This window comes from Nomascus leucogenys, chromosome 22a (assembly GCF_006542625.1).
Source record: "Nomascus leucogenys isolate Asia chromosome 22a, Asia_NLE_v1, whole genome shotgun sequence".
In the NCBI taxonomy this organism is placed as follows: domain Eukaryota; kingdom Metazoa; phylum Chordata; class Mammalia; order Primates; family Hylobatidae; genus Nomascus; species Nomascus leucogenys.
In genome coordinates, this window is record NC_044402.1 from 133,842,163 (window position 1) to 133,867,276 (window position 25,114).

Sequence of the window (25,114 nt, forward strand, 5' to 3'; positions counted from 1 at the left end):
GGAAACCAATAGAGTTGATAAGGACCTAAGTTCAAGTCAGCAGAGGAACATGTGGAGGAGGGAATCTGTTTGAAGGAGAATTTGGACAGGGCTTATTGACAGGTTGGAGGAAGGGGAAGACAGGATGGAGAGTAAATGAGGACAGCCTCCCAGCAGGGTTGTAGAGAGGGCGGGGGTACCGGGCCCATGGTGATAGATGTTGCTTTGAAACACAGCATGGCACCAGAAAGTCCTGACAATGCTCATGGTTCCTGGACACCACTTCACATTTTATTCATAATCTTTAGTTTGCTTTTAAAACCTGAAATTGGAACTTGAAACATGGAATTTGAGAGTTAAGTTGGATGTTCGAAGTCTCTTAGTCCATACCATAATTTGACAGGTGAAGACCCTGAGTCCCAAGGAAGTGGAGTAGCTTGCTTCAAGCTGCATATTTAGCAACAATAAGATAAATTCTTGCCTAATTAAGGTGGGAGGTAGAAAAAGGTTTCATTGAAAGCCTACAACAAAATCATCACAGAACAGGTCAGCACCCCCTTTGGCTATGAATGTCACCAATAGGGCCCTGCCTGGGGTGGCTGTTAGCCGACCTGGACATGGGCCAGAGCACGGAGAAGAAGAGGGAGGCGCGTAGGGCCGTGGCTCTACCCTGGCTTTCCTGGCCCCATATCTAGAGGTGGAGGGCCACAGAGCCACACCGAATAGGGCAGGAAACCTGCAAGAGGCTAGAGTTACACTTACAAGGTAGCCCAGGCCCACTAATGCAGGTTTCTTTGCCAACTTTATCCAAAAGTTGAAATCACATCACTGAAAATAATGCTAATTGGGTAGTAGCCCTAGTTAGCTCATGCTGATCAGAAACTGATTGGCGATTGTTGTCATTCCAAAAATGGATGAGGAAATTCTTAACAACTTCAGAGTTCTAGTCTGGGAACGACTCTCTTAGGGTCTATTGATGGGAAAGTAAGAAAAGCAGTCACAGGTTATTAGAAGACTGGGAACACATTGACTGCGCTGGCAGAGCGTTGCGTGCTAGTTGAATTGCAGTGCCTTTTTTTTCCTCCACGGCATGATGTGTAGTAGTTCTGGCCTATGTTACATTTCTCAAATCTGTTCTCCCTCTTAGATCAGAGAGCATAGTTCGAGAGATGGAGCTGTTGGGAAAGATTACTGCCCTGGACTTAAACCCAGAAAGGACTGAGCTCCTGAGCTGCTCCCGGGATGACTTGCTAAAAGTTATCGATCTCCGAACAAATGCTGTCAAGCAGACATTCAGGTAACTGAAGATGTGTTGGTTGCATGAAGACCAGAGGCCCAGCCCTGCTCTCTTACATGCTGCATGGCCTGAGCTCCCTCAGTGACAGTGCCCTGTTGTTTGTTTCAGTGCACCTGGGTTCAAGTGCGGCTCTGACTGGACCAGAGTTGTCTTCAGGTTAGTAGTGACCCACCCCCCGCCAATTTGGTTCATCACAAAGAGTCCTGCATGGGCATTTTCCCACTGGGGATATAGAGCTAAATTTTATTCAGTGCCCAACCTATGTTTCCAGGAGTGTGCCTGTAAGTTCATAATTGCAGGCCACCATTATTGTCTCTTCCTTTCCAGTGTTCCTTTTGTGATTACATGAACCTAACATGTTGTACCAAAAAATAACAGTTGGCTGGTTGCTTTGTTCTGGGTGAGCCCATTAGGTTCACTTCTCATCACTCATTCACGCAAGAGCTGTTGGAGAGCCTTTAGGAAAGGGCAGGAGTGGCTGTGGGTCTGGGGTGGGACTGAAAAGACTTTTTGGAGACGGGTGTGCAGGTGGTCTGCAATTTTCTGCTCCTTGTTCCCTTCTTCCATGTATTGTGCTTCTTCCAAATACCTTTCCAGGCTCAGTTGCTGAGATGCTTCTTTTCTGTCCTCCTCTCTTTGACGCATGTAACAAGGCAGTCCATGGGCTGAAACCCTTAGCTATGTGGAGTTTGGCTTTGATCTCCCTATATGTTGTTTTGTTGAAGTCTGTAGATGGTTAAGGACTTGGAGCCCCAAGAAGTAATGTGATGCCACTCTTCATTAGCCGGATGGGGCTGAAATACTGGGGAAAAGCAGATTTGGCTGGAAGGGCCATGACTAGCACACATTCTGAGGTCTGGGTACACAGGAGTGGTCATCAGTGAAGAACAAACATTCCTTCTTGGGAAAAAGGCCACAGAGATGCTGAATTGGGGGTGGGGAATTGACAACCTTTCTTTTCTTACTGTCTTCTGTAGCCCTGATGGCAGTTACGTGGCGGCAGGCTCTGCTGAGGGCTCTCTCTATATCTGGAGTGTGCTCACAGGGAAAGTGGAAAAGGTTCTTTCAAAGCAGCACAGGTAAGATGAACCCTGTCTCAGCCCCCTGTTGCGTTGTGAGCAAGGCCTTTGACTTCATCTCAGGGGTCATCCGGTTTAGACCTCAGTTGGCGCTGTGAGGGCACTGTCCACCCACCTGCTTAGCTGGCTGAGCTAGGTCAGTGGAGAGAAGCTGGGGCCACTCACAGCACAGCAGGCCACAGTCTACAGAGTACGCCAGGTAGAGCGGTTAGAGTGGCAGCCGCTGGAGAAAGGGTTATAGAAACACATCCCTGTCTCTTTGGTTATGTCCCACGTCCTCTGTGTCTCCTTTCCCTTCTCTACTCTCCTTCCTTTCTGCCTCCCTCTCTCCCTTGGAAGTCCCTGTTGTCAGTGCATTTCAGTGCATCGACGTGTCCTAAACACTGGTCTCCACACACCTTCTTTTATCTTCCACCTGATAGGCAGGCCCCAGACCCCCTTTTTTCCTAGCTTTGTTCTGCCCACACAAGCCCACCTGCTAGTTGGAACCCAGATACCATTTTCCTTCAGAACCTTCTCCCCTTGCCCTTGGGCAGCAGCAACTGCTCCCAGACCTAACCAGTGCTGATCGCCACTGCCTGGCTCTTCAGAGGCATGTGTACTGTCTTTCCAGCTCACTCAGAGCTCCTCTCTTAGGGAGAGTGTGATAAGGCCTGACTGCCAAAGGGGCCAAACTCCCTTCATCCCAGCATGACTTAATTAAGTACACCACTGGATTTTTTCTGAGGTCTTTTGCATGTTAGTGAGCTCCTGCCTTGCCGCGGGCACAGTGCCAGAGAGTAAAATGGAAGTTGGAAAAATTAGGACTCCCTGAATGCACAAGCTTCTGGTGTTTGGTTTACTAAGATCTCATCCCAAATGTTCTGAAACTCGGTGCTTTTCTGATCTCTCCTTTGAAGCTCATCCATCAATGCGGTGGCGTGGTCGCCCGCTGGCTCGCACGTTGTTAGTGTGGACAAAGGATGCAAAGCTGTGCTGTGGGCACAGTATTGACGGGGCTCTCAGGGCTGGGAGGACCCCCGCGCCCTCCTCAGAAGAAGCATGTGGGCTCCTGCAGCCCTGTCCTGGCAGGTGATGTGCTGGGTATAGCATGGACCTCCCAGAGAAGCTCAAGCTATGTGGCGCTGTAGCTTTGCCGTGAATGGGATTTCTGAAGATTTGACTGAGGCCTCTCTTGGCCTGGAAGAATAACACTGAAAAAGCCTGACGCTGCGGTCACTTAGCAGAGGCTCAGGTTCTTGCCTTGGGAAACACTACTAGCTCTGACCTTCCATACCTCACTTGGGGGAGCACAGGGCCCCGCTAGGCCTCCTCACCAACGGCAGTGCCAAAAACAGCCCCCACATCAAGGTGGTGTTCTCTGTGCTTTCTCTCGTCCTTCCAAAGTCGGTTCTGGCCTAATGCATGTCCCAACACCTTGGGGTCGTTTGCCCAGTGAACTCACTTTAAGCATTGGATTAACGGAAACTCCGAGACTACAGACCCCTGCCTGGTGGGTTGCATGAATGTGTCTCATTACTGCTGAAATGTCCTCACATCTCTTCCACTGTTCTTCAGAGCTTTCTGGCTCTCTTTCCCCCACAAAATTCGACATATTTAAAAATCTCTGTGTGGCTTTAAAAAATGGTTTTTTGTTTTTTTGAGGTGGGAGAGGATATGTGAAAATCTTTTCCAGGGAAATGGGTTTGCTGCAGAAGTAAGGATGTATTCTTGTATCCATCTGCAGACACCCAGAAGGTGGGTGCACACTGCATGCTTGGGGTTGCCAAGGGATTCGAGACCTCCAACGTATTTGTCTGAAGCTGGTGATTCTGGCCACGGCCCCTCTGCCAAGCCTGTGTGCGATGCCCTTGGTGCTTTAGTGCAAGAAGCCTAGGCTCAGAAGCACAGCAGCGCCATCTTTCCGTTTCAGGGGTTGTGATGAAGGCCAAGGAAAAGCATTTATCTTTACCATTTTACCTGTGTATAAAGTTTTAGTTCATTGGGTGTGTGAAACACCCTTTATCACTTTTAAATTTGCACTTTATTTTTTTTCTTCCATGCTTGTTCTCTGGACATTTGGGGATGTGAGTGCTAGAGCCGGTGAGAGAGGAGTCAGGCGGCCTTCCCACCGATGGTCCTGGCCTCCACCTGCCCTCTCTTCCCTGCCTGATCACCGCTTTCCAATTTGCCCTTCAGAGAACTTAAGTCAAGAAGAGTTGAAATTCACAGGCCAGGGCACATCTTTTATTTATTTCATTATGTTGGCCAACAGAACTTGATTGTAAATAATAATAAAGAAATCTGTTATATACTTTTCAAACTCCATGCCTCTTGGTGATTATTTTATTCTCCCTTATCCTTAGAAAGGGGAAAGAAAGTGATTTCTTTGTTTACCTGGTAGTTATTTGTAAACAATGGCTAGTACTTTTTAACGGTCTTTTCTCGTTCATCATGTAAGCTCCATTCCACAAAGTTATCATTCTCTGTAAACACCAGTGTACCAGTTTCATGTCGCGCAAATCTTAACGGACACTGGAAAGATGTTTCTTCAGAACATTACTGGCTGCAGTAGAAGAGCCCAGCACGGATTCCTCTTCGGCCCTCCACACGGAGTCTTCTTCAGTGAATCGCCGCACTGGAGAGGCATTCACTTGTGGTGGCTCAGATTGCTGACGCGCAGCCTGAGCTGTAACAAATGATGACCACCCTTGTCAGGAAACTCAGCCAGTCGCCCACTTAGCCTAGCACCTGGAGTCAAGGTGCCATCAGGGTCTGAAGTCTGAGGCGGCCAACACTTGCACAAAAAGCTGGATGAAAGCGAGATGTGTTGGCTCACACCTGTAATCCCAACACTTTGGAAGGCTGAGGCAGAAGGATCACTTGAGGCCAGGAGTTGGAGGCTACAGTGATCTATGATTGCACTCCAGCCTGGGTGATAGAGTAAGACCCTGTCTCTTTAAAAAAAAAAAAAAAAAAAAGTTTGGACGAGCCCTTTGCAATCACCTTCAAGAAGGTGATTCTCCAAATAGGCCCCAAATAAGTGTTTGAATAGTCTCAGATCATCCTATTTTTGCATTTGGAGGGAAGCATGGCTGTTCTCTGTGCTCAGCCTGAGCTCCATTCCAGTCCCTTAACTGCCAGTGCTGAGCTAAAGGTAAGGGGGTCTCACAGCACCAGGAAATGTGACTTCTGTTTAACTCTCTGCCTAGCATATGGACTAGGGCCTTTCCAGCTGCTAGTTTTGTTGGTCAGAGCAGGAGGCATGCATAGGTGTATGTATGTATGTATTTATTTATTTGAGACAGGGTCTTGCTCTGCTGCCCAGGCTGGAGTACAGTGGTGTGATCACTGCTCATTGCAGCCTCGACCTCCCAGGCCCAATGATCTACTCCCTAAACCTGAGCACACCACCATGCCTGGTTAATTTTATTTTTAATAGAGATGGGGTCTCAATATGTTGCAGGCTGGTCTCCAACAGCAGTGCCAAAAGCAGTCCTCCTGCCTCAGCCTTTCAAAGTGCGAGGAGTACAGGAGTGGAGCCACTTTTGTTTGGCCTTATTTTTTTTATTTTTTTATTTTTATTTTTTGAGACAAGGTCTCTGTCACCCAGGCTGGAGTGGAGTGGCGCAATCTTGGCTCACTGCGGCCTCTGCCTCCCAGGCACAAGTAATCCCCCGACCTCCGTCTCCCGAGTAGCTGGGACAATAGGTTCGTGCCTCCACAGCCAGCTAATTTTTTATATTTTGTAGAGACGGTTTCACCATGTTGCCCAAAGCCTTATTGTTAAAGCACATACTGTTCATATGCTGCCTCTTATCATAGATGTCCCAAAGCCCCTCCTGCTTTCACAGCATGGCACAGGACGTTTTGTGTGGACACGCGTGAATGGATGAAGAAGCTGCTCTTAGGCTCCAGGAGCAAGTTGGCTGGAAGTCCCAGGTTGCTGAGTGTACCAAATCCTGCAGAACTACCTGAGTGTCTGTAGCACAACAGCAATTTTAATTGATTAGAACCTTTTCTTCTTTTTTTTTTTTGAGGCAGGGTCTCATTCCGGTTGCCCAAGTGGAGTGCAGTGGCACAGTCTCAGTTCACTGCCACTTTGACCTCCTGGGCTGGGGTGATTCTCCCACCTCAGCCTCCTGAGTAACTGGGACTGCAGCCACGTGTCACCATGCTCGGCACATTTCTTTGTATTTGTAGTAGAGTTGGGGTTTTGCCATATTGGCCAGGGTTGTCGCGAACTCTGGACTCAAACAATCCACCCGCCTGCGTTCTCAAAGTGCTGGGATCATAGGCGTGAGCCACTGCACCTGGCCTGATGAGATGTTTTGAAACGTGGACTTTCCACTCATACCTATTTCCAGCACCAGGAGACAAGAATGACAGTGATAACACTGGCTTGTACCAAGCCTGGTTACTTTGATACAGAAACCACAAGCATTTTTGTTTTTATAAGATGGCTTGGGTAGTAATCAAATAAATCTGTGGCTCTCAAATTCTGTAATCTGGATTGTACCCCATTTCGCAAATGGGGAAACGTTTAACAGCTCAGCAAGCAGTTCTCGTCCTAGAGTCCTGGGCCCACCTGCTTCAGCACTGCCTGCCACACCAGGCCCACAGGGGCAGGCGTGACGCTAAGGTGTGCCTTCAGAAGTGAATGGGCTGTGCCCCTCCGCATGGCCTTTCCTCTTGTGTCCTGCTTTAGTAAGTCCCGCTTATGTTAGAAATTCCTATTTTTCATCCAAAAAACTTTGGAAATCCCAGCACTTTGGGAGGCTGAGGTGGGCGGATCACGAGGTCAGGAGATTGAGACCATCCTGGCTAACACGGTGAAACCCCATCTCTACTAAAAATACAAAAAATTAGCCAGGCGTGGTAGTGCACGCCTGTAGTCCCAGCTAGTCAGGAGGTTGAGGCAGGAGAATCACTTGAACCCGGGAGGCAGAAGTTGCAGTGAGCCGAGATCGCGCCATTGCACTCCAGCCTGGGCGACAGAGCAAGACTGTCTCAAAAAAAAAAAAAAAACCTTTGGAAATCTTGAGTAAAATGAGGTATGCCTGTATCTGCATAGATTCTGTAAAAGTGCATGAGGTGTGTGGTGCCTGCCAGTAAAAGATAGGACTAATCACAAAATGATTCTTAGCTGCCTCACTTAAGCAAAATTTGACTTCTCGGGCCTCCAGGAACTCTGGCTTTCCTAACAGGTCTCAACCCTTCCTGGCCTGTTCCAGATCCTCCCTCTCTGTGCTTGCTCCAACTGTTCCTGTCCTCTTAACCTTCCCCGCTCCTTAGTGAATATTCCCCGGCACCATGTTGCCTTCATATTCTAACCTGCAGTTGGCGAGCACGGTGAGAACATCCAAACCAGGAAAAACAGAACCCAAGGGGACAGTATTGTCTCTAATGAGTCCAGTGTACCCACCACTCAACAGCCCTGTCAGTCTCAGTCAGCCCTCTGATGCTTTCCCCCCAGGGTATTTTAACGCAAATTTCAAGCATGTCGTCTTACCCATAAATTACCATGCATCCCAACCCAAATGGGCAAAGGTACCTGGCTGTGATTAACCTACTGGAATTAACAGTGACAGTATCACCCACCCTCCAGTCCAATGTTCCTAATTGTTGCAGCAGTGTTTCTTATGATTGGTTTGAAACAAAATCCAGTTAGCTTTTGCTGCATAACACACTACCTCAAACTTCATGGCTTAAGACAATGATTATTTACTAAGATTCTGTGAGGCAGCTGGCCTGGCCTAGTGGGAATGGATGGTGGAGGTGGCTTTGTTCACACATCTGCTGGGGGTACAGCTGGCACAGCAAGCAAGCAAGCAAACATCCGTGTGTAAGCAAGCCCTTGTCACTCTGCTTGGGTCACTTTTTTTTTTTTTTTTTTTTGAGACGGAGTCTTGCTCTTTTGCCCAGGCTGGAGTGCAGTGGCGCGATCTCTGCTCACCGCAAGTTCCGCCTCCCGGGTTCATGTGATTCTCCTGCCCCAGCCTCCCGAGTAGCAGGGACTACAGGCGCCCGCCACCACGCCTGGCTAATTTTTTTGTATTTTTAGTAGAGACGGGGTTTCACCGTGTTAGCCAGGATGGTCTCGATCTCCTGACCTCGTGATCCACTCGCCTCAGCCTCCCAAAGTGCTGGGGTTACAGGCGTGAGCCACTGTGCCTGGCCTTGGGTCACCTTTTTAACGTTCCATCGTCTAACGTGGATGGCACAGGCAGCCCACTGCAGTGAGAGCACAGCAAGGGGAATGGGGCGGCCATCTGGGCAGCTGGCTGCGGCAGGGTCTACATGCTGTTCCCCCATCACCTGAGTATTTATTCTAGAACAGCAATTCTTACAGAGCTTTTTTTGAATGCCCCACACTGGATGTGGCTGACTTCTCCGTAAGCATACATTTATGTCTCAAGTAGGGACATTAGTCTTGCACATGACTGTGGGCCCAGCCCCCACTGTGGATTGCTCTGACCCCAGGCACAGGAAGATGACAGCAGGCAAATTCTGGCTTTGGGCTTCATTTTTGTCAGAGAACTACAGTGAGGAGAGGATAGGTAGGCATGCTTGTGAGCCAGGCAGTAAGAGGATCAACTGTAAACAGCCTGGCTTCTAGTTAGGAAGCCATAAGTCCTGTTGCCCCCAGGAGTACACCCGGATGGTCATGAGAGACTAAGGAGATCTCAGGGCCATCATATGCTTTACACCCGATAGAGTGCTTAGCACATGGTGGGTCTATAGTAGTAGAATTAGTGGAAAACAAACCAAAACAGCCCCAAGATTGTCCCAAAGTATAACTAGCTGAAAGGAAGAGAGAATCGTTTAAAAATGTAATAGTAGGCCAGGCGTGGTGGCTCTCGCCTGTAATCCCAACACTTCAGGAGGCTGAGGTGGGCGGATCACTTGAGGCCAGGAGTTCGAGACATGCCTGGGTAACATGATGAAACCCTGTGTCTACTAAAAATGCAAAAATTAGCTGGGTGTGGTGGCACATGTAATCCCAGCTACTCAAGAGGCTGAGGCAGGAGGATCACCTGAGCCCCAAAGGTCAAGGCTGCAGTGAGCCGTGATAGTGCCACTGCCCTCCAGCCTGGGCAACAGAGCAAGACCATGTCTCAAAAGAAAAAAAAAAATTGAGATTCACATAACATAAACCATTTTAAAGTAAACAATTCAGCGGCATTTAATAAATTCACAGTGTTGTGCAACCACCCCTTCTAATTCCAACAAGAAAGAGGATCAGTGCTTTTCAGACTTTTTTGATCAGTAGCAGTGGATCTATCTGAAGAAAACTTGCGAGCCCTCTCCCCAGAAAAAGGCATATCTACATAATTCTGCATGCAACTTAGGTTCACAGATCCCGAAGCCCATCCAGGGATCCCAGGGTAAGCCCTCGGTTTGTGGTTGGCTCTCAACCCTTCTGTAGAAGCAACCTCATCGTCATCAGAACCCCCTTTACTGTTGGGGCCCAGGTGGCATGACCAGAGGGTGAAGAAGCACACAAGATAGATGTCAGCCTCACCGCTGGAGAGGACAAGAGAAAATCTTGATCAGGATCCTCCTGCACAAGACTTGACCTTCTTAAGGCCATCTGCACATTCCATGAATCTTTCCACCTTGCAAGACAAGGCAGGCTGGGGGGTCCCCTCAGACAGACGGATAAAGGAAATAGGCCAGGCTACTCCCTCAAGGTCACAATGGATTCAGCAGTAGGCCAAGAACCCAGGACTCCATCTGGGGCTGTTTGTACATCATGCTCCTATTACATGGGAACCTGCAACATTAAGTACCATTTTCAGCACGATGCCTCCCAACAGACATTGGAAATCTGTCTAAGGGTGGGACCCCCAGGGTGGTGAGAGGGTTTCAGTGCCTACAAGGCTAATCATGGAAGGATTCACGTGTGGAAGAGAGATTAACTTGGAGCAATGGAGAGAAGCAGAAGGGAAGCCAATTCCATCCTAACATAATCTTTCACTCTTTATACTAATAATTTAGTGTTAGTAAATCATAATTTACTAATTCTAATAATTAGTAAATAATACTAGTAAATAATAATAGTAAATACTAATAATTAGTAAATAATAGTTTTTTCACTCTTTATGCTATTTGAGAAAAAGATGGATATACAACAAAGTAGTGATTTCCCCATCCTTGGAAGCATTCAGTAACTTATTGGGGAAGTTAACGGAGGAGATCAAAGTAAGGGATGGAATGGGAACAAAGTGATTTTTTTTAAAGGTCTCTGATTACCTTGTGAACCCACAGGATTGCGTTTATGATTTCAGATATTATTAGCCAGCCCAACCCAAAACAGCCCTCTATTGTTTAAACTGATTGACTAAGTCTAGGAGATACATGTTGGAAATAAGGTGACTTTTAAAAGCTCCGATTCCCTGGCACTCTTTATAGATACCTCAAACCGCCCAGGTGTTCTCTGCTTCAGTAAAACCATGGCAATGAGGACACAAGATTTTCATTTTGTAGCTGATGTTTAGCAGAGTGTACCCATTTTCCTCGTGCATGTGCCCCAGTAAACCCTTAAGACGACAACCCCACCCCAAAGCCCATAAGCCTCTTAGCTGGATGTCTCCACCCCACCCCCACCTCCCCTGCCCGGCAAGCCGGCTGCTATGTTTAGTGTTTGGAGATGAAACACAGGGTTCATAGTATTGTCTCACTGGAAGCCAAGCCCAGAGAAACAAGCATGCTATAGCCACCGGTTCCCAGACTTCGAGAATTCATAGACCAGTAATTCTCAAAAATAAATCTAGGGGAAGATTGCCAGCTTTTAATTTTTGCCAAGTAGGGACTTTTTTCTAAACTACCATATACTCTTGATTATTATTTCACAAAAAGAAAGGACATTTTTGTCCTTATGCTTAGGAGCTGCATTTTGAAATATGGGTGAAGTGTCATGATGTCTGCATGTATGTTCAGATGGTTAAAAAGGAAAAAAACAGAGATAGACATAGAGGATTGCAGGCAGCAAAATGTTAAGTGTCAAGTCTTGAGGTTGACTGTGTGGGTGTCTATTTTTTTTGGTATTAAAATATCCTATTAAAAGTTAGAACAATAGATATTTTAAAAGTTAGAACAAATATCTATTGTTCTAACTTTTCTGTGCTTTAAAATTTCATAACAAAATTGTAGAAAATGCAGAGCTAATGACAGAAGGCAGATCTGTGATTGCCTGGGGCAGGAGGGTGGATGGAGGAGTTGATGGAAATGGGTACAGGGAACTTTGGGGAGTGGTGGAATTGATCACAGTGATGGTTACACAATGTATATGATGACCAAAACTCATCAAGCTGTACACTCAAAATGGGTGAATTTTGTTGGTTATTAAATAGATATATTTTATCTCTCTATATGTATCTGCCTGCACTCATCTATGTCTATCTCTATTTCAAAATTCACCTGTTTCATATATATATCTCAATAAAGATAGAGGGCAAGAAGAAGAAGAATGACTTTTTTTTTTTTTGAGATAGAGTATCACTCTGTCACCCAGGCTGGAATGCAATCTTGGCTCACTGCAACCTCCACCTCCCAGGTTCAAGTGATTCTTTGCCTCAGCCTCCCAAGTAGCTGGGATTACAGGCACCTACCACCACACCCGGCTAATTTTTGTATTTTTCGTAGAGAAGGGGTTTCACCATGTTGGCCAGGCTGGTCTCGAACTCCTTACCTCAAGTGATCTGCCCGCCTCAGCCTCCCAAAGTGCTGGGATTACAGGCATGAGCCACCATGCCTGGCTGAAGAAGGATATTTTAATACCAAAAAATTAAAAAGCTCATAATCTCTAAAGGACAGTCCTTTATATTGAATAAGTTTGGCTCCCAGAAAAACTCACAAGAGTGTCCTTATTTTTCTCATTTCTCCACCAAGAAGAGAAAAAATCACAGACCAAGAGTTGGGAATAACATTTCCAAAAAGAGTGATATCTGTCATCCAGTCCACCCAGATTTCCCCACCTACACGGCATTGGCAGGGCAGTGACTAAGATCTGCCGATCTGTGCCTTCCAGCAGCCGGGAACGATGAAGCAGCAGGAGAATGGGGGAATCTGGAAACACTCACAGCTGCAAACTGGGCCTGGGTCCTGCAGCCTCAGCTCAGGGCAGCCCTCTGATGGGGACACTGAAAGGAGCACCCTAGTCATTTTTTCCCCTTTGTTTTTTTGTTTTTGTTTTTGTTTTTGTTTTTTTTTTTGAGATGGAGTCTGGCTCTGTTGCCTAGGCTGGAGTGCAGTGGTGCGATCTTGGCTCACTTCAACCTCCATCTCCTGGGTTCAAGTGATTCTTCTGCCTCAACCTTCCAAGTAGCTGGGATTACACACATCACCATGACCAGCTTTTTTTTTTTGTATTTTTATTAGAGACAGGGTTTCACCATGTTGGCCTGGCCTCAAGCTCCTGACCTCAGGTGATCCGCCCACCTCGGCCTCCCAAAGTGCTGGAATTACAGGTGTGAGCCACTGTGCCTGGCCACAGCAATTTTTTTTTGAGACAGGGTCTCGTTCTGTTGCCCACACTGGAATACAGTGACATGCTCACGGTTCACTATAACCTCAACATCCCAGGCCCAAACAATCCTCTGGCATAAGCCTCCCAAGCAGCTGGGACCACAGGCACCCACCACCAGACCTGGCTAATTTTGTTTACTTTTTATAGAGATAGGGTCTCACTATGTTGCCCAGGCTGTTCTCAAACTCCTGTGCTCAAGCGATCCACCTGCCTCGGCCTCTCAAAGTGCTCAGATTACAGGAGTGTGCTACTGTGCCTGGCCCTATTTATGGTTTTGTTTTGTTTTTTTGAGACAAGGACTCGCTCTGTTGCCCAGGCTGGAATACAGTGGTGTTATCATGGCTCACTACAGCCTCAACCTCCCAGGCTCAAGCCATCCTCCAGCCTCGGCCTTCTAGAGTGCTGGGATTACAGGCGTGAGCCACCACACCTCACTTATAATATATAATACAGTTTTGTATTTTAACCTTTCTATTATAGGAGCAGTAAATGATCATAGGAGAAAATGTGAAAAATTACAGACAAGAAAATTGACACAAAGCCTACCTATCTCCACTACACAGAGACTACCAGTGTTAGCTTAAGGTATATTCTTGCAAAGTATGCATAAGTATAGCATGCATACGAACATGCATGTATGTGTGTAAATATGCTTGTGTGTATATACCTGTGTGTGTAAATGTACATATATGTATGTATACACAAATACACAGTCTCTGTGTGTTTTCAAAACGTGGACATGCTATGCACACCATTCCACAGTCTTGTTGATTCTGTCACAATCTCTCACCTTTCTACTTCAGGCATTTTACCATAGTCAGATTTTCCCAATGAACCCAAAATGTCCTACACATCCTTTTTGACCAGTTGTGTATTCAGTCTGGAGCTGCACATGACATCTGGGTCTCAAGTGCCTTAGCGTCTTTTAATCTAGTAAACCCCATTTCTTTTCTTTTCTTTTTTTTTTTTTTTTTTGAGACGGAGTCTCGCTCTGTCACCTAGGCTAGAGTGCAGTGGCACGATCTTGGCTCACTGCAACCTCCCCTCCCAGGTTCAAGCAATTCTTCTGCCTCAGCCTCCCGAGTAGCTGGAACTACAGGTGCCCACCACCACACCTGGCTAATTTTTGTATTTTTAGTAGAGACGGAGTTTCACTATGTTGGCCAGGCTGGTCTCAAACTCCTACCTCGTGATCCATCCGCTTCAGCCTCCCAAAGTGCTAGGATTACAGGCGTGAGCCACTGCACCCAGCCTACCCATTTCTATGGCACTGTTTGTTGGATTTGTCTGGCAGCTCACTTGTGTCATGTAGCTCGTTCCTTGTATTTCCGATAAACTAGAAATGATGTCTGAAGGCTCCTGGATTCACGTTAACCCAAGGGGACACATCCCATGTGGCTGACACCACCGGCAATGCTAAGATTGACCATGGCATCTGCCGTGCACCTTGGGATGACACCATGATCCATGTGGCATCACTTCAGTCCTACAGTCATTTTCCCACCAACTCTTCACCTAATGGTTTTAGCACCAATGAATAATCTTTGTGTTTTAAAATAGGGGGTTTGCAGTTCAGGTATGGTGAGGCCAACCATAGAGTATGCTCAGGATAGGGTGACATTGAAGTAAAGACTCAAAGCAATTGAAGGAGCGAGCCATGTGGCTGGCTGTGGGAAGAGTGTTCCAGGAGAGGAAATAGCAAGTGGAAAGGCCTAGACAGAGGTTTAAAGAAAAGCAGGCCAGTGGTGGTGGCTCATGTCTGTAACCCCAACACTTTAGAAGGTTGAGGTGAGAGGATCAGTTGAGGTCGGGAGTTCGAGACCAGCCTGAGCAACATAGCAAGACCCCATCTCTAGAAAAAAGTTAAAGAATTAGCTGGGTGCGGTGTCACATGCCTGTAGTCCTAGCTACTCGGGAGGCTTAAGCAGGGGGAGCGCTTGAGCCCAGGAGTTCAAAGCTGTAGTGAGCTATGATGGCACCGCTGCACTCCAGCCTGGGTGACAGAGCCAGACCCTGTCTCTAAAAGAAAAGAAAACAGGCTCAGTACTCTGGAGCGAAGTGGGCAAGGGAGAGAGTGGTGAGAAATAAAGTCAGAGGTAAAGGGGGGCCAGAGCATGCCAGACCTGGCAAGCATTGTCCAGACTTAGATGGGAAGCCGTTGGAATGTTTGGGTGGATGCTGATACCCCAATCGTCAGAACAGGCTTTCTGCATATACTTGTTTCATTCCCAAGTCAGTCCCCCATGTAAGTGTGTTAGTGGTCACAGAGTCCCCTCCATCCATTCCCTGAGTGTTCTTGGGAGCAGGCATTATTCTGGGCACTGTGAAGACAAAAGTGAAGGAAATGAAATGGCCTAGGCCCTGCCCTCATGGAGCCTGGACTCCAGTGAGGGAAGAGAGACTGTAGAATAATTCCCAAGCAAGAGTGAAATGTGGCCAGGCACGGTAGCTCATGCCTATAATCCCAGCACTTCAGGAGGCCAGGAGTTCGAGACCAACCTGGCCAACATGACGAAACCCCATCTGTATTAAAAATACAAAAATTAGCTGGGCGTGCTGGTGCACAACTGTAATCCCAGCTACTCAGGAGGCTGAGACAGGAGAATCGCTTGAACCCAGGAGGCGGAGGCTGCAGTGAGCCGAGATCACGCCACTGCACTCCAGCCCAGGCAACAGAGTGAGACTCTATCTCAAAAGGAAAAAAAAAAAGAGTAAAATGCAAGCGTGCCTCCAATCTGGTCCTGGAGGTTGGGGATAGCTCCCCTGAGGAAGTGACTCCTGGTCAAAAATCTGAAAGGCCAAGAAGAGTCAACAAAGTGGAGAGAGAAGAGGCTTGTTCCAGGCAGAAAGAATAGTGGGAAGGAGGAAGCGTGGCAGACGGCGTGGAAGGAAAGGCAGGTGGAGGTTCCAGAGGCTGCAAGCTTTTTGCCTGCATTCTAAGAGCAATGGGTGATTGTAAGTGAGGGGTGACAGGTCCAGGCTCAGAAGGTCTCTCTGCCTCTGTGTGGAAAAGGGCTTGGAGGGTAGAAATAAATGTAGTCGGCTGGGTGTGGTGACTCACGCCTGTAATCCCAGCACTTTGGGAGGCCGAGGCAGGTGGATCATCTGAGGTCAGGAGTTTGAGACCAGCTTGGCCAACATAGTGAAACCCTGTCTCTACTAAGAATACAAAATTAGCTGAGTGTGGTGGCAGGCACCTGTATTCCCAGCTACTCTGGAGGCTGAGGCAGGAGACTCACTTGAACCTGGGAGGCAGAAGTTTCAGTGAGCTGAGACTGTACCACTGCACTCCAGCCTGGGAGACAGAGCAAGACTCCATCTCAAAACAAAAAACAAAACAAAACAACAAAAAGAAAAGAAATAGATGTAGTCAGACAGTGGGGAATCACTCCGGTCCTGGGAAGTAAAGGTGGTGCTGGGGATGGGAGGACGCAGACAGGTTCCAGAGACATTGAGGGGATCAACAGGACTCCTGAAGCCGTCAATCAGTAGGACCGGGTGGAGGAGAGAGACAGATCCAGCTTGGCTTGCATAACGCCAGGTTCATCTTGAGGTTGACATTTCTCCTTGACCTTTTTGTTTAGTCCCCACCCCCAAGGTCGCATTAGATGCCTGCTGAGTTTAATCAAATCTCTTCCTGTCCTGGCAATGCCCGGGAATGAAGGGATAATCAGTCTATTTCCAGAATCCAAAGAGGTTTAGAAGAAAAAGTAGCTTTCATTTAGCTGTTGGCCCTCCCACCAACCTTCCCCAAGTCAGCCGGGTGACTCATACATCTGTGAAACCCTCCGTATGGAGACCGGCCCGGGGGGGTGTTGCTTAATGCTTAGAACTGCTGAAACTACCAGTTCACTGTCTCAGCACTAATCCAACTCTGCTCCTTAAGTGGGATTTGGCTTTTAGACATTGAGACCTGGATGCTGGGCATCCTCGATAGATCCCCTACAAATTCCCAACATACGTAGGCCAGGAGCCTCAGCGGTTCCTCTGCAGGCTCATCTGGTGAGATGGTACCAGCTTGCTCAGAACAGGGGCTGGCTATTCATCGTCTCAGAGCATAGAGACCCTCTCCTTGCCACCCGGCCCTTCCTACCTGGTTGGTGACAAATCACAAGGTATGTGACCACCACAGGCCAAAACCTTCTCAGAAACCTGGGGCAGGTGTGGGGAAGAGCAAGGATGGGCGTTTTCATGCAGACAGTATGTCCTGCCTTCACCTTTTCTGTGTGGTTTCCGTAAGACTTGGTTGCTATTTAAGGAGACTTGGAGTGAGCAGGTGCAGTGGCGCATGCCTATAGTCCCAGTGACTCAGGAGGCTGAGGCTGGAGGATCACTTGAAGCCAGGAATTCGAGATCAACTTGAGCAATACAGTCAGACCCAGTCTCTACAAAACAAAAACAAAAACAAAAATAAATTAGCTAGGCATGGTGTCACACACCTGTAGTCCTAGCTGCTCAGCAGGCTGAGGCAGGAGGATCACGAGCCCAGGAGTTCGAGGCTGTGGTGAGCTATGATTGTGGCACTGCCCTCCAGCCTGGGCAACAGAACGAGATCCTATATCTTAAAAAAAAAACAACAAAAAACCTCAGAGTATGTTTAATTCCAGACCACTAATATGGCCTCTTAATTGTAAAACAGAGTGGCTATCTTTTAGTAGGAATTGCTGAAAAGAACTTTTGGGATTTTAATATATTCTTTTTAAAAAAAAAAAAAAGTGATAGGATCTTGCTATGTCGCCCAGGCCAGTCTCCAACTCCTGGCTTCAAATGATCCTCTCGCTTGAGCCTCCCAAAATGTTGAGATTACAGGTGTGAGCCACAGTACCTGGCCATTAGTATCTTCTTGAAAACAGTCTCTGTGAAGTGGTTATACTGCGGTTTTCAGGAACTTTTCTGATTTATTTGCCATTAGACACAGTCACGATAGAACTTTAAATTCAACCTGGCTAAGTGTGATAACACCAGAAAGTAAAACCTCGTTGGAATGTATCTAGACTCCCTGGTGAGGTGTACTGAGAAATGTTTGAAGCTTACCAAGAAAAATAAAATATTGAAAACACCCCAAAGCATGCCGCAGTAAAATACAAACTAAGCAAAGACTCATCGATGAAACTCGGACGTTGAAGCCGGTAGAAGGGCATGGTGAGGATGCACAGGATCTCATGAGTCGGTTTCATAACCAGGATGTTCTTGACTTGATATTTAGGATTGTCTTACCTTTCTCCAGCCCTCTAACACCTGACCAACACCCCGAGGTGGTAGAAGTTGCCAGGGACAGATAACATGGCAGCCAGCGGGAAGACCAGCAAGTCCGAACCGAACCATGTTATCTTCAAGAAGATCTCCCGGGACAAATCGGTGAGTGGTGCACAAGTGAGTGATTTGATAGAAATTATTGTTTTTTAAAAAATGGAGCTTTTTCAAGTATAGTGTAGTCATGATCAACATCAAAACTCTTTGAGGGCCAGGGCGCGGTGGCTCATGCCTGTAATCCCAGCACTTTGGGAGGCCGAGGCGGGATAACTTGAGGCCAGGAGTTCGAGACCAGCCTGGCCAACATGGCAAAACCCATCTCTACTAAAAATACAAAAATTAGCTGGGTATGGTGGCAGGCACCTGTAATCCCAGACTTGGGAGGCTGAGGTACAAGAATCACTTGAACCCAGGAGGTACAGGTTGCAGTGAGCCCAGATCGTGCCACTGCACTCTAGCCTGGGTAACAGAGGGAGATTCTGTCTCAAATAAAAAACAAACAAACCCTGTGAGGGCCAGGGAAGCTTTGTGTCTGTTTTCGTCTCTGTCTAAGATGGATGATCACTGAGATATAAATGAGTGAATGAACTGCAGAAATAGAGCTTCTCTTCAATCTCATCAAGACTTTAGTCCTATGACCCTCAGTTTTCTCCCAATCCCTCAATCCCCATACTGTCACCCCCCACCTCTACTTTTCCTAGCCGGCCTTGAACCCTTGACTTACTATTTAAACACTGTTATTTAAACACTGTTTTGTCAGTACTTGTGATGCCCTTGGCCTTTTGTCTATCTATTGTGTCACCTGCCTGGGTAAAACCCAGACAATGATCAATGTGACTCCTTCTTCTCCGTGCACCTACCCCACCCGGGGGCTCTCAAGCCTCAGCTGGGCCTGCAGGGCCACTGGATAAGGGAACATGCCCCAGTCTGCCCCCTTTCCACCACTCTCCAGGGACACATTAGATGCTCCAGATGTGCCCATGAACTTCCTGGCATGGGAGAGGGTCCACTGTCCATCCTCTGTGGATAGCTCCACTCGACAGCTTCTTATGGGCCAAAAATCTAGCTCAGCACCATCCAGTGCAAGCCACATATGTAATTCTAAATTTTCTAGTAGCCACATTTAAAAAGTAAGAAGAGGCCGGGCGCGGTGGCTCACGCTTGTAATCCCAGCACTTTGGGAGGCCGAGGCGGGCGGATCACGAGGTCAGGAGATCGAGACCACGGTGAAACCCCGTCTCTACTAAAAATACAAAAAATTAGCCGGGCATGGTGGCGGGCGCCTGTAGTCCCAGCTACTCGGAGAGGCTGAGGCAGGAGAATGGCGTGAACCCGGGAGGCGGAGCTTGCAGTGAGCCGAGATTGCGCCACTGCACTCCAGCCTGGGCGACAGAGCGAGACTCCGTCTCAAAAAAAAACAAAAAAACAAAAACAAATAAAAAGTAAGAAGAAACAGGTGAAATTCATTTTGATGCTATATTTTATTTTAGCCCATTATATCCAAAAAACTATCAGTTCAACTCATAAATAATAATAGAAGAATTATTGAAATCTGATGTGTATTTTGTGTTTACAGAACATGTCAATTTGGAATGGCCATATTTCAGGTGTCCGGGAGCCACCTTAAGCAGTGGCTACCCTACTGGACAGGGTAGCTCGCCATCGTTCTGGCTTTTTTTTTTTTTTTTTCCGAGACAAAGTCTCACTCTGTCACCCAGGCTGGAGTGCAGTGGCGTGATCTCGGCTCACTGCAACCTCCGCCTCCCGGTTCAAGCAATTCTGCCTCAGCCTCCCTAGTAGCTGGGACTACAGGCATGTGCCACCATGCCCAGCTAATTTTTGTATTTTTAGTAGAGACAGGGTTTCACCATGTTGGCCAGGCTGGTCTCGAACTCCTGACCTCAGGTGATCTGCCCATCTTGGCCTCCCCAAGTGCTGAGATTACAAGTGTGAGCCACCATGTCTGGCCCATTGTGGCTGACTTCTGAACCCCGTATGGGGTCCAAAGAACCTACCCATCCTTACCGTGCCACCCAGGAGGTCCGGCTTTGCCTGTGTGCTTTCTGCCTTCTCCTCTCCTAGTTAAGGAACTCGGTCATTTTAATCAAGTACCCTGATTCTTTCGTTCTCCAAGCTCTTTCCCAGGTTGTAACTTTCCAGTTCATTTTATCTCAACTTCTGGCTGAAGAGGAAACCACTCGTGTGGGTTTCCCACGTTGTTTTCTCCTCGCTCCTAGATAGACATCCTTTCCACCAAGAAATGTAGATGGTTTTTGCAGATAAGTCCTCACAGGGGGGGAAAGAGAATTCAATTCCTGTCTCATGTATTCAGATCATTTTGCCAGCGACGTCTGTGTGGCCCCAGGCATGGTGTGCCAGTGTTCTGAGCCCATTTCTCTGTGATTCTCCCGACGCTGCCCTCTTCTTTGACCTTCATCCTCCAGCAGGTGGCTAAATGACTGCCCCCGCTCCTGGCGTCTCACCCACACTTGACAACATCCAGAATGAAGAGGCTGTGGTTTCCTGGGGTCTCTTGTAAGCGTCAGGAAATCTTTCCCAAGCCTCTTCTCTCATATCTCATTGGCCAAAACTGGGTCACATGCCCACCGTAAACCAATCCCAAGCCAGAAGAATTAGATGATCATAGTGAATCAGGCCAATCAAGAATCGTTCCCTCGGCCGGGCGCGGTGGCTCACGCTTGTAATCCCAGCACTTTGGGAGGCCGAGGCGGGCGGATCACGAGGTCAGGAGATCGAGACCACGGTGAAACCCCGTCTCTACTAGAAATACAAACAATTAGCCGGGCGTGGTGGCGGGCGCCTGTAGTCCCAGCTACTCGGAGAGGCTGAGGCAGGAGAATGGCGTGAACCCGGGAGGCGGAGCTTGCAGTGAGCCGAGATTGCGCCACTGCACTCCAGCCTGGGTGACAGAGCGAGACTCCGTCTCAAAAAAAAAAAAAAAAAAAAAAAAAAAACATCGTTCCCTGGAGCTGGCCTCCTCTGAGCACACAGCCTGGTGGAAGATGGTGATCCCTGAACACAGTTGGCGGCTTTTATCCAGGAAGAAGTGCTGTGTGGCTGTTGGATGGGCCCCCGAAGGCTGGCTACAGTCTCACATCACCCATTTCTCTACCTGCCCCTGTCCTTCCTGTTGCAGTGGAAGGGGTAGTTTGCTCCCATCTGAGGTTCACCACCTCTTACCCTCTGGGTTTCATGGTTGGGCACCTCCTCAGGGGCCTCAGCCATTGGTCTGGCTGTGTCTGCAGCCTCTCCTCTCTGCTAGTACTTTGAGCATAAAAATAAGTACCAGCCGGGTGCGGTGGTTTACGCCTGTAATCCCAGCACTTTGGGAGGCCAAGGCAGGCGGATCACCTGAGGTCAAGAGTTCGAGACCAGCCTGGCCAACATGGAGAAACCCCATCTCTACTAAAAATACAAAAATTAGCCGGGTGTGGTGGCGCACGCCTGTCATCCCAGCTTCTCGGGGGCTGAGGCAGGAGAATCGCTTGAACCTGGGAGGCGGAGGTTGCAGTGAGCTGAGATCGCGCCATTGCACTCCAGCCTGGGCAACAAGAGCGAAACTCTGTCTCAATAAATAAATAAATAAATAAGTACCGACCTCGTGCACCTTAAGAACAACCACCAGCTACCCTCGACCCTATATCCTTTCTAGTTCTTCTTCCCTTGCAGCCAAACCTTTTGGAAGAGAAGAAACATGCCCTCTCTTCACCTACCCTCATCCCTCCCATCCACTCTGCAGTCCCCCTCATCTGCACCACAGTCAGGCTGCCTAACTGGTTCTCCCCTTGCCGATCCATTCTCCACTTTGCTGCTGGTATGAGCTAAATCTCAGTGCTCCCTTCTATAAAATGGGCTCCATTCCCATCTCATTGAGTTACTGTGAGGATTAAGTGAAACCATGTGGTCAAAGTGCTTAGCTTGGCCCCTGATACATGATAAGCACTCTAAATGCTATTTAATTCTTCCAAAAGCTATTTCTCTATTTAGCTTTTCTAAATACTGTTTAATTCAAGTCTTTCATCCTGCTTAAAACGCTTCAACGTCTTCTGAGGTTCTTTAGGGCCACGTCCTATGAGACCATTTCAGCAGCAGTAGCCTGCATCCCCATTCGGTGGCACGGTGAAGCCATTGGCAGTTCCGGAAGCGTTCTCGGGGCCCCGGGCTTTGTATACATTTTGCTCAGAGAGCATGCCCTCAACCATCCCCTGTCCCCTGGCTATGCCATTTGTCCACCAGGTAGAGCCTCCTCTGAAAGCAGGAGCCTTCCCTCTCTCCTTCCCTCCTCACTGCCCTTCCCTAGGGCTTCCTCCCCACCAGCCTTTGCCCTGGCATTTATTCCAGGGGCACAATTACCAGTTCACTTGCTGGGCTCCCAACCAAAGAGCAGGAACCTTGGGGACCAAGGGGATGTCTTCTTCGGTTTTTATTTTCAGTAGCCAGCAGCTGCTGGGGCCTCTGTAACCATGTGTGGGATGGATGGAAGCAGTATTTGCCTAATTGACAGGCGAAGTCTAGCAAAGGAGACAGGCCCCTGCAAGAGCACCCAGAACACAGTGTGCTGCACGCTGAGGTGGGGTCGCAAGCCACATGCTCCCAGGGCACCAAAAGCCAGGGTGGCTGGGCAAAGGGAGAGACGGGGACCCTGAGGTGTCCCCTGAAGCGTGGGTAGGATTGCCCCCAGGTGAAAGTGCAGCAGAAGGGCCTTCCTTACCGTGGAAACAACAGAAACAGAGGCACAAATCTGTGGTGTTTGGGGGAACTGTGGCAGAGTCGCTGTGGCCAGAGCCCAGGGAAGAGCGGAGCTGTTAGAGAGGATGCTCTCAGGTGGCCACGCACAAGGCACTGGAGTTTATTCCACAGAGAAGGAGTGAGCAGCCGGTAGACACTGAGCAGCAGAATAGCAATGTCATAGTTACCATTCCTGCAAGGCAGCCTCCAAATTGGTTGATTTGAGGAGAATTTTTTTTTTGTTTTTTGAGACAGGGTCTTACTCTGGAGACCAGTGAAGATCTCTTTGCCCCCTTTGTGGGAGAGCAGGGTTGGAGTACAATGGCACGATCATAGCTCACTGCAGCCTCAACCTCCTAGGCTCAAGTGATCCTCCTTCCTCAGCCTCCCAAGTAGTTGGGACTACAAGCAGGCACCACCTTGCCGGGCTAATCTTTTTTTTTTTTTTTTTTTTTTTGGAGAGCTGGCAGGGGGTAGAGGAGGGGGTATCACTTTGTTGCCCAGGCTTGAACTCCTGACTTCAGGCGATCCTTCCCACCTTGGTCTCTCAGTGCTGAGATTACAGGCATAAGCCACTGTACCTGACCAGAGGAGAGTTTTTAAAGGGGGCTGTTTGCTAAGGTGTAGGCAGATGTGAAAGAAATCACAAGAAACAGCCAGGTACAGTGGTGGCTCATGCCTGTACTCCCAGCACTTTGGAAGGCTGAGGTGGGTGGATTGCTCGAGCCCAGGAGTTTGAGACCAGCCTGGGCAACATGGCAAGACCCTGTCTCTACAAAAAAATATAAAAAATTAGCTGGGCTTGGTGGTGTGCATCTGTAGTCCCAGCTACCTGGGAGGCTGAGGTGAGAGGATCACTTGATCCTGGGAAGCAGAGGTTGCAGTGAGCTGAGACAGTGCCACTGCACTCCAGCCTGAGATGCACTGCAGGAACCAGCAGGTAGCAGTGTGTGTCCCGGTCAGCCCGCTCCTCTCAGATGCCAGGCTTCCACACCACCCAGGCTAGTGAGGCCTCCCAAACATGCTTAGTGCTCGAGTATAAGGTTTCCTACGGAATCTTCTCTGTAAACCAGGGTTCCAGTGGTATTCGCTTGAAGTCACTTCAGCATCATTTATGCGAGTAACCTAGAGGACACAGGGCTATGCTTCAGGACATCTGATATGGGTGAAAGGGGAGCGTATAGGAGAGGACTTAATGCCAACAAAAATGATTTAGGCCATTCCTGGAATTCAAAATATTTATTCGAAGAAGGGGGACAGCCAAGGGGGCCACGCTCAGTGAAAGAGTGTGCTCTTATTCATTGGTGCACTTGGCAAACACTGAATCCCTGTGTGTACTAGACTCTGCAGTAGATGCTTAAAGATGTACAGAGACTCCGGGTTACTACCACCAAGGCACAGGCCTATGGGTTAAAGTGCTGAGGGCTGGGGAACCCAACCCTGCTCTCCCATAAGTGGATAGAGACTTTTGCTGCCAGGAAAGGACAGGGCCAGGGCCTGTGGGCCCAGATAGTGGCCATCCCCTCCCCACCCAGCTCCCTCAGGGCATGGCTTTAGGTCTACCTGTGCAGTAGTTCACCTGGTGGGATTTCAGGGGCTTCTCCAGAACTCCCACCTCTTTGTTCTGTCCAGAAATTCTTTTTTTTTTTTTTTGAGACAGAGTCTTGCTCTGTCACCCGGGCTGGAGTGCAGTGGCACGATTTCTGCTCACTGCAACCTCTACCTCCCAGGCTCAAGCAATTCTCCTACCTCAGTCTCTCGAGTAGCTGGGATTACAAGCATATACCATCATGCCTGGCTAATTTTTGTGTTTTTAGTAGAGACAGGGTTTCGTCATGTTGGACAGGCTGGTCTCAAACTCCTGACCTCAGGTGATCCGCCCCCCCTCAGCCTCCCAAACTGCTGGGATTACAGGGGTGAGCCACCACACTCGACCTGTCCAGAAGTTCTTGTAACAAAGAGGGGCTACCTTTCATTCCACAGCTGAAAATAAAAGATTTAACATGCAAATGGATGGCAAAAGTCTCATTTACATAATTTTCTTTTTTTTTTTCTTTTTTGAGATGGAGTCTCACTCTGTTGCCCAGGCTGGAGTGCAGTGGCGTGCTCTTGGCTCACTGCAACCTCCACCTCCCAGGTTTAAGTGATTCTCCTGCCTCAGCCTCCTGAGTAGCTGGGACTACAGGCATGCGCCACCATGCCCAGCTAATTTTTGTATTTTTTTTTTTAGTAGAGATGGGATTTCAC

The 25,114-nt window shown here is 48.2% G+C and overlaps 2 protein-coding genes across 5 annotated transcripts in view; both read left to right on the forward strand.

Annotated features, from left to right (window-relative positions):
• Positions 1-4,662, forward strand: part of ATG16L1 (autophagy related 16 like 1) — a 42,694-nt gene extending 38,032 nt beyond the window's left edge. For 3 of the 4 annotated variants that reach the window (XM_030803609.1, XM_030803610.1, XM_030803611.1), the window contains 4 exons: positions 1,127-1,276; positions 1,385-1,432; positions 2,254-2,355; positions 3,255-4,662. In XM_030803609.1, coding sequence (XP_030659469.1) covers positions 1,127-1,276; positions 1,385-1,432; positions 2,254-2,355; positions 3,255-3,348 — 394 coding nt within the window. In that variant the 3' untranslated portion in view covers positions 3,349-4,662. The remainder of the gene's footprint in view (positions 1-1,126; positions 1,277-1,384; positions 1,433-2,253; positions 2,356-3,254) is intronic. The other variant, XM_012504114.2, reaches the window with a different exon arrangement.
• Positions 4,663-16,773: 12,111 nt separating this feature from the next.
• Positions 16,774-25,114, forward strand: part of SAG (S-antigen visual arrestin) — a 39,372-nt gene continuing 31,031 nt past the window's right edge. Inside the window, exons 1-2 of the mRNA XM_003278557.4 lie at positions 16,774-16,980; positions 18,121-18,223. Coding sequence (XP_003278605.1) covers positions 18,149-18,223 — 75 coding nt within the window. The 5' untranslated portion in view covers positions 16,774-16,980; positions 18,121-18,148. The remainder of the gene's footprint in view (positions 16,981-18,120; positions 18,224-25,114) is intronic.